The 9,471-nt window shown below is 43.2% G+C and overlaps 1 protein-coding gene across 1 annotated transcript; it reads right to left on the reverse strand.

Annotated features, from left to right (window-relative positions):
* Positions 1 to 21: 21 nt before the first annotated feature.
* LOC135399302 (eukaryotic translation initiation factor 3 subunit E-A-like) lies at positions 22 to 8,033 on the reverse strand. Its single transcript, XM_064631151.1, has 12 exons — positions 7,918 to 8,033; positions 7,374 to 7,491; positions 7,198 to 7,315; positions 7,033 to 7,078; positions 5,188 to 5,292; positions 4,170 to 4,295; positions 3,562 to 3,686; positions 2,290 to 2,407; positions 1,971 to 2,182; positions 947 to 1,049; positions 214 to 348; positions 22 to 130 (listed from the first exon to the last, which is right to left on the reverse strand). The coding sequence occupies exons 1-12, from the start codon at positions 8,005 to 8,007 to the stop codon at positions 101 to 103; spliced, it is 1,326 nt and encodes a 441-aa protein (XP_064487221.1). The 5' UTR covers positions 8,008 to 8,033; the 3' UTR covers positions 22 to 100.
* Between the last annotated feature and the right edge of the window lie 1,438 nt (positions 8,034 to 9,471).

The raw sequence follows: 9,471 nt of genomic DNA on the forward strand, positions 1-9,471 counted from the left end.
GTAACACAAACACATGTTAGCAAAGTTTCTCGAACCTTGAAACCAGTGAAGTCTTTAATTAGAAAATCACCTTCACAGCAATAAGGATAACTTCTCTGTGCTAAAAGTTCTGCGCTCCCCAGTGAGATAACTGTAAACAATAAGGGAAAGTGTGTAAGAGCACATACAGTCTGTCATCACTGCAGCGAAACTAAATGCATGGCTAGTACATACCCTGTCAGGGTTGCTCGCTGCAAGCTTCTGTTCAAGGTTGCTGGTTTGTAACTGAGTACGCATCAGCAGCTGTTGAGTCTTATCAATCAGCTGCTGGTATGGTGAGACCGCTTGTGTCCCCATGACAACGTGGCCCTAAGAGAGAGAGAGAATGTTACTGTTCCCCCAACATAACAGTGATCATGACTGAACGATTATCTTATGCAAAGGCATGGCAGGATAACACACAATGCAACTGCTCGAGAATTACTACAACACAAACTACTTCTGGGAGTTCAAGAGATATCAGTTCACTCAAATGGTGACAGTCAGTTCAGTCCCCAAAATTGCACACACTGCACCAGTTCAACAAAAGATTTCTTTCTATCAGTTCTATTCACTGCCTTGCTTTCTGTGACATTGTCCTCTGATGCTGCCTACGGCTACAAATTGTTTGCACAAACATTATGTGCTGGGCAGGATTTTGCACAGTGTCCCTCTTTCACGCTCAGGGGACTATTTTAATTCACAGGTGGGATACAACAGGGAAGTTGGTAATAGTTCATATTGAAAATGCAGCATGGAGGCAGGACTAAAGGGGATTAAAACATACAAGGACACACGATCTTGCTTACACAGGACGCATACAAGGCACAACATCGTGTGTCCTTGTATGTTTTAATCCCCTTTAGTCCTGTCTCCATGCTGCATTTTCAATATGGGCTATTTTAATGTCACATATTTGTGAACTCACCAGCTTGGAGTCTATCTTGGCATCCAGACGGGCATTACGGATGAGGTTTACGATCCACTTCTCTGCCTCTTCTGGCTCCATGTTGATCTTTTCTGCCAGCATGCTGCGAGAGAATTCTTTTTTTTTAAATTACGATACCCGTAGCTACTTCCAGAGTTTGTCCAACTGGGAAAAGTCAGGGAAGCAGCTGATGTCGGAGGAAATCGCAGACAAGTTTCATGATGATATGCAGCGAATCACAAATGCCGATCAGTGCGGAGAAGAGGCCACGTCGCAGCACCATTGCCGCGAGTAATGGTTCGCCAGTATGACAAGCTCAGAGGCAGAAAAGAAAAGAACAAAAATAACAGACAAGTGCCGTAAATGAGGCACACTACAAGGACTCCCTACTGCACGAAAAAAATTGTATCTCTTAAACAGTAAAAAGAAATATGTATTTGTTTGAATTCAATAAATGATCCGTATTATTCAATAAATCGGTGCTCTGTATCGAAATGAAAGGGGCCGACGAAAAGTTCGCTTTTGTTTTGGTCAGGGAATTTGCTTGAAATAGTCAGTGAAAACCTAGAAAAGTTTATGTATTTGAAGGCTACAGTTTGGTTGACACGCTGGGGATACTTATCAACATTAGTGAGCTGACCCTCATGAATAGAGCCTGAAGTTTTAGGGTTTTACCCGATTCTTCCCCGAATTTGCACCCCGAATTGAAGGTTGCCTCTTTAGGGTGAAACCCAATTTTTACCTGGCAAATTGCCCTCACTGGGATGTCTGTAGGAATGCATTAATTTACTTGTTTGGCAGAAAAATTCAATTACATCACCATTTGTACCAAACCACTACAGTTAGTTGAGTAACTGAGCCTGATTTTACCCCGAATTTAGCATACTGGAAGTTTTTTCACCCGAATTCACATGAATTTAATGCACATGTTTATTTACCCGATTTTTACCCCCCGAATTTAGAAAAAAATATTTCCCGAAAAGTTCAGGCTCTACTCATGAACTGACTGCAAGCATTTGCTCACCCAATGGAGATGCACTGATGAATGCGACAGAAGGTCTCGAATATGAAGAGACGAGCATTTTCCATGAAGTCCTCCAGGCAGGCGACAAGGAAGAAGTCGTTGGAGAGCACGACCTCACACTCCCGAAGCTTCTGCTGAGCCCCGTCAAAGTCGAAGTTGACAAAGAGGCACTCCACGAATTCTGTGATGGGATCATGGTAGGCATAGGACTCCTGCGGCAGGAAGCCAATGTGTCACTCGGGATTGCGGTTACTGTGTTAAAAACTGGTTCACTGTCATAACCAGCACTAGATGGACATTGTGTCTATGGCCGTTGTACCTGTTGAATGACCTTGACCAAATCTCTCATGGCTCCTCGTTTCTGCTTGTTCGTGATGACTGCGCATGTCAAGTATCGTAGGATGTGGGGACACATTGTTTGTATGGCATTAAGGTACCTGTAACGAGTGGATGCAGGTACTGTATTCAGTCAAAATGCAATGGAAACAGGAAGCAAATCAACAAACGTATCAACTTTAGAGCAACCTTGTATCGGACGGCAACTGAAATTCCCTGTTTGCGTGACATTATGGGTAAGGAGTGACTTTTTCGGGTTAAATGCCTTTCTCAGATTCGGGGGGTAAAAATCGGGCGCTATTTTAAAATCTGTAATTCGGGGAGAAATCGGGCGATAATTGTGCCTTCGGGTGTTATCGGGTGTTTTTGTTTCTCCTCTTGCCTATTAAGTCCTTTCCTAACCTCTCTTTTTTGTTCTTTTGTTGTTGTTTTTGCGAGATTGTGACCTTCCAGCGGTAATCCTCGAAGGCATAGACAGTGTTGACACACATGGGTGTATTGCTGGGAACGTAAGTGACCCATTCTTACATGTGTTACACGTGGCGACCTTTGTTCGTCTTCAGTGGAAACGTCACTTGAGGATTTCATGGTGACTGGAATTAGGGGAGAAATCGGGTTTAACCCGAATTGGTCGGAGGTCAGTTCGGGGGGGAATAACCGGGTGGAATCGGGTTTAACCCGAAAAAGTCACTCCCTAATTATGGGTTACCATGTGCATTATTAGTAAATACTAATATTAATGCATTTTCGCAGCAGCTTGTACACCATTGGTACGATGGACATCACATTAGCTCTGCGAGAGAAGTACATCAATAAAAGCCGTACCTGTGTGCAATTAAGAGTTTTGAAACAATTGCTTTTTGTTAAAAAGCAATGTGAAGTATTCTATAAACTTAAACAATGTCTAAAATAGGTTTTCAGAAAATATGGAAACCTGTTGCTCAATTTTACTCTCATACCATATTGAGGCAGGCTACTGAAATGTTTGCAATACAGGTTTCTCAAGTCACTTTGTGTGCTGTTCGAATGCTCTACAATATCAAACAGGGCAGTAAGGTCTCATAACAGCAGCTGTGATAGAGACAAACCAACAAAGAAGCTGACACAGCTGCTTTAACAATGTAGACTTGGTAGAGCTAGCAGGCATCAATTGTTTTCCATCTGGAAATGTGAATAACACATTTCGGATCTCTTATCATGCCTGCGTTCGCAGAAGCATTGCAGGCACGCACTACCCATGTATTTCGCCACTCACTGAGGCTGGGAGAGGAAGAGATCGATGACAAGGTCCCGTCCTTTGCCATGGTTGAAGAACACAAACAGACTCCAGTGAATGAGCCAAGTGCGCTGCTGTAGGGATTCCAGGGGTGTTGAAACATTCTGTGAACGAACGCAATATTTAGCCCCCGTTTATCAGTAGGCGAATCTGTACTATATTATCTATTTACGTTAGTGCTCGTTACACAAGGGGAGTAGGAGGGCTCAGCACATCAAAGGATATTGTCAATAATCCATATCCATGATGTATAAAAGCTAAAGGTCCTTCATCTGACATAAAATACAAAGCTCCATTCGTTCACATTACGAGAGCTTTTTTTTTTTTTTTGTGATGTCACATCACATATTGCATTCTCCTCCCAAATCCCTGAATGAGTATAGAGATTTCATGCCCTCGGTTATCTACCCGGCAGGTCGTAGAACAGATATACCAGATCAGTCACACTCAGTAGTATGCTCAAAGCACTGTCAGAAATCAAGTTTCAACACAGTGTGTAACATGGGCTTACAGAGAACTCCCGTTGGCAAATAGCATGTCCCTTGAAAAACACACGCAAAAAACTTGAAATGAAAGCCGTATCTTACGTTGGTGTCGATGTATTCTTTTAGCCTATTAAGATCATCCAGGGCAACATCCCAGTTCTGCATCAGTATTTCTGACCCGAGCTTACCCCAAAGGTTGTTGAGGTGGTTTTTGTCTGCTGGTGGGATCTACGCAGTGGACAACAGAAGAGACGCGCAAAGTAAATATAAAGCAAACATTCTTTTTCTAGCTGCCACCTGCTCCTCCCAAGTAATCTCTCAAGTATAACTTTGAATTATTATGTCTTTAGTCCATGTCTTATATAAGATTACTGTCATGCCCTATTGATGTGGATACTTTTGTTTTTATGGACAAAGACTGTTCCATAAAACGAGTTGTCCGTATTATCGAATATTGAAGAAAAACAAATTTATTGAGGAATAGCAGCAGGAATCAGCATTTGTTCTCATGTATAATGATGTGCAATTCAAAGTAGACAAAACCTTGGCAACATGGTGCCCGTGGTGCTTGTCGCCGTTATCGTAATAAAATTTAAGCCCTGTTTGCAGCGCCTTGCGACAGCTGTGATAATCGTCTTGACACTGATCAAATCGTCAAATCAAATGATCAGATCAAATGAAATGATGATCAAAACACTCCTCTTCTGATTCCTGCGTTCCTCTCACTCCCACTATGGGGCTCTTTCAAACATGTTTTCAAACACAGGGTAGCAGAGTTTACGAAAGTGTATCTGCGTCAGCATGCTCAGCGATTATGAAATGCGGGTGGGGCATCGTGTTTGTCTGCATATGTTGACATACATGTAATAAATAAATAAATATGAAGCTTGGAAGATTATTAAATCCTTGCAAACTTTGAAGTGATTGAGCATCGCAATGCAGAGTTAATGAGAAACGTACAAATACAGTCATCAAAATAATTGAAATGATACTGTTGCAAAGAGTAGTGTCAATACTGCTCCCAAGACACACAACACTGAAGCGGGTGTTATTGCAGAACAGGTCACTGCAATCGCATTCACTTCAGTGTTGCGTCTTTTCATAAATCAGCAAAGCTCACCAAGAAGCGGTGCAAGTACAGGTATTCCCCAGCAACACTGTAGTTGCCACATTCAAACTGTAGCTTGGCATACTGGTACAAGCTGTCCACTATGGTAGGGTTGATCTGTAACGAGACATTTTTTTGTGTCACTTTCACGGGCAGTCTACTTTCTGGTGAGTTGTGACACTTACGAGAAATCACTATAGCGGGGATGTGAATGAACCGAAAGTGATAGGATCTTAAAGGAGTGTGGAAGGGGGTTGTGTCATAAAAAAGAAACCCTTCCCTCGACTGCCATCCCAATAGTGGGGCGCACGCCTTCTTTTTCCTTTCCTGCTTTTGCGTTGTATATGGACAACAACACCCAGACACAAAGCCAGATTTGCTTGAGCGACGTGACATAACGATTAAGGGTCTGCCAATCGCAATGTTGCTTTCAGTGGCAGCAGCTATGGAGACGAGCTACCATAAGCCACAGAAAACCATGACCACAGCCGCAGAAAACCACAGCCACACATCCGACGTCTGACACAGCAGTCGCAAGGAGGCCTGTGCTGTGGCAGGCGCTCCTCAGCGGCCAATAAGAGTTCTCGGATGAGATGACATCGCACGTGTCATAAGGAGATTGGAGTGCTCACCACTGCTGCACACATACTGCTGTGTGGATTTTTTATTTTTTTAAATTCCGTGTTAGCACCGCGAAGCAACTGTGGCTATGAGCGGCGTACAGACGTGGACAGGTGGAGAGAGGACAGCAGGAAGGAGTGGAGGACAGGGGGGTTAGTATGCGCTGGGCCGACTTCAGGGGGAACTGTGCTGAGATTCGTCTGGAAAGTCTTCGGAAAACCCAGGGAAAACCTCAGACAGCACAACCAGTGACAGGATTCGAACCCGTGTCACCTCCCAGTCTCGGCGTAGAAGGCGATCATCCTCACCGCTGTGCCGCGGAAGCTGGTATGAATAATTCTGTTTCCGATCCAATTTGGGAATCAAATCCAGAATTCTATGTTCCATAATGTATAATGTAAAAACCCCGAGACTAGGGAACACGAAGGGACAGACACAACACCAAGTCGTGTCAACACAGACTTCGTGTTGTGTCTGTCCCTTCGTGTTCCCTAGTCTCGGGGGGGTTTTTACATTATGCATCATCTTCACCAGCTCGCTTGCTTCCTAGCCATTTTTTCATTGTCTATGTTAAAATTTCAAATCAAATTGAGGATTCTTCCAAACCGAATACATTCGAATAGTTCCGAAGCTGCACACGAACACAGAAAATGTCACAAGAGAGGGCAACAATGTGAGCTCCACTTCATATTTGGATCTGTAAGAACGTACTGCGTATACATGCTGTACACATTGATATCTGTACATATGCTGCATGTGTATTCAGTCCAGTTATACAAATATGCGCTTCGTACTCCATTTGGTTTTATAACTATTAGCTTTGTATTTGCTTTGGCTATATGTCCATCCACTTCGGTTGTAAAATTACTATTCGCATGTGCCTAATTCGGATATAGCAAACCGGACAATAGCGAACGAGAAATCTGTACACACAATTAGCTCAGTTGCTCTACAATATTGACAGCTGTGTTGGCCCAACCCTAATGATTGTGGAGAGAACAAAAGAAACAAAGGAGAAGAGAGAAGGAAGTTACAATGGAGGTTGAGGATCGGAAGGTTCCTCATAAAGCTACCGATATAAAGCTACTGCACTTGAATACGTTTGGTAGAACCCCAGATCTGCAGCTTTTTTTTTCTTTTTTATACAAAAAATGTGCAAACAAAAAGACATGCAGCTATGGATCAGGCACAGCAATGAACAGTTCCTATGCAATGTACAAAAGATTTTCCACTTACATCCTTAAACTGTTCCATTAAATACTTCATGAACTGTGCAGAGTCCCTGCAATAAATATGGAAGAAGAAATATGGCTAAAGAAAAAATTAAACTTTCAAACCTTCTAAGGCAATGCCAACCCCAAGGAAAAGCAATGTTTTCATAGTACTGTGGCAACAACAAACCTGACATTTGTGATGTATTTGCAAACCTCTTCGGTTTGACATGCATCTATCAAGGGTTTTGTCTCGGCAGAAAGTGTGGAGATTTCAGCGAGAACTTCCTGACGCTTTTCTCGAAGCTCTGCAAATGCAAGGGTATTTTACGAATGTCATTCATTTTTCATGTTACCTTGTCTTACCGTCTGGTACTTCCTGGTCTGGATAACACTGCTTGAAAACCTCAATGTTAAAGTCCACCATTTTGGTGCTGTTAAGCAGATGTAATTTGGCCTTGGACAGGTCATGGTCAACATAAATCTGAGGAGGAAGCATTTGGCATTAAAACAAAGAAGGGAAAATCTGAGTGTAGCAGTGACACAGGGTGAGTATTCTGGCGGTGATGCCAGATAGGTGTACTAGATCTTCATGAAATCAACCCTCGTGTAACAGATCTTACACAGGTTGGTAATACACTACATCATGTTACACATATGGATAACTCAGACTTCAAAAAGTACACAAATAGATGGCCGTTATAATAGGCCTCTACTAATTGATACTTGTCAGCTATTCGAACAATGTCACGTGGTCCGAAATCGCACATCATCTAATATTTTATCTGGTTTTAACATATGTAGCGATCAGTAAACCACGCCGTCACCATGCGAAGCGTGTCTCGAAAAAAGTTGGTCAAAGTTATCAAGCCACACACTTCAAGACTGCATCAACAAAACAACGTCTCACATTCTTATTTTGCAGAAATTCCAGTAATGGAAGGACCATATGCAGGTCTATGTATTGACCAACGATAGCGGTAAGATCCCATTCTGCCATTTTGACGGCGAGAAAGGAGAATAGTTGCCAGACGACATACTCAATCGCAACTGATCAGTGATCACCGACGTCAGTGGACGATTCAGAAAAATGTAGCCCTCAGAAAACATGAATGCCAAAAAGTATCATATGATATGGGAAATTATTTCTGTGGCAATAATGTGGCGACCGTGTGGCAGGAAATAACGCATGCAACAGAGAGACATTCCATTTTTATTTCATTTCAATTATTAATTTAATTATTAAGATTAATTATTTCAACATTGATGGAAATTTAATTTCTTGAATTGAACTCCAATTTTTTCCCAAGTCAACCTAACGTTTTCTTTGCGGAAATGGGCAGCAAACGGCAACTGGAAATAAGTCCTTGGTTCCGCCTCTTTTTGTCGGCTCCAGTTTGAGCGGTTTGAGCGCCAAAGAGCCAAAGTGCGACGAAAGGAGGTTGGCGCGCCATAACGCCATACGAGGGAGAGAGGGCTATCCCAACCAACGTTGTCCCAACCCACACAATAAACATGCACGGTGAGTACGTGTATCAGAGCTGTCTTATCAAGAACAAGTCACCCGACGTTTTGGCAAGCAGGGAAGGAAATCAATTTTTGCTTCCCTTGCGTGGTGGACCACCCTGTATATGCTGTATGTAATTGCATGCAGTATTTTTTTTTTTTTTGACAATTTTACAGCCACCACACGCAAGCTTATTTCCTTGATGCGTAACTTTAACTATTCCAGATTTTTGCCTGTGTGGTGATCCTTTGCCACCGAGCCAGATTCTCTGGCAGGCTGAAGAGAAAAAAAAGCACTGGTGCACGCTCATCCCACCACCAGCCTTGTTGGCACATCACACCGCCAGGATTGGTGGCACACGGACCCACAAGGCCTGGTGGCCCATCGAAGTAGATGGCTTCAGAGCTGCTACTAGACGAAAAACGAGACAACACAGCTCATCTCGTTTTTCGTTTAGGAGCAGCTCTGCACTGCAGTCATGGATCTTTACAGTCTACCCCAACTTTCTGTAATTCCATCAAGGTCTGGTAATACACCAGACCAACATCCCAAATGGACCACCAGGACTCTTTTTTTTTTTTTTCAATGGTGGAACACTTACCGTTTACTTTCTCCCTACTTAACTTTTCCATATGTTCGGAGGATCGCTTCTCCCACGCTTTTGGGTCTTCAGTATGGACAAGGCAAAGACAGTCACTAACTCGCCACCTGGAGCAAAGTCATAACCACCAACCAGACTGCAGGGGAGCCACTCGCGAGATATCACAAATGTGACAAAAGCCAGCCCTTGTGCAGAACTACCCAGGGGCAATACACACTTCCAACATGTCCACGGAATCTGCCAGGATACATTCCCCAGCCCAGTGCAAAACCATGGTGTCACATAGGCGGGAACAAGACAGGGAAGCCACGAGCGAGCAGCGCTGTTAGTTGTGAGGTTCGAAATATAGGCGGCTC

This window comes from Ornithodoros turicata, chromosome 6 (genome assembly GCF_037126465.1).
Source record: "Ornithodoros turicata isolate Travis chromosome 6, ASM3712646v1, whole genome shotgun sequence".
NCBI classification, from domain to species: Eukaryota; Metazoa; Arthropoda; class Arachnida; order Ixodida; family Argasidae; genus Ornithodoros; species Ornithodoros turicata.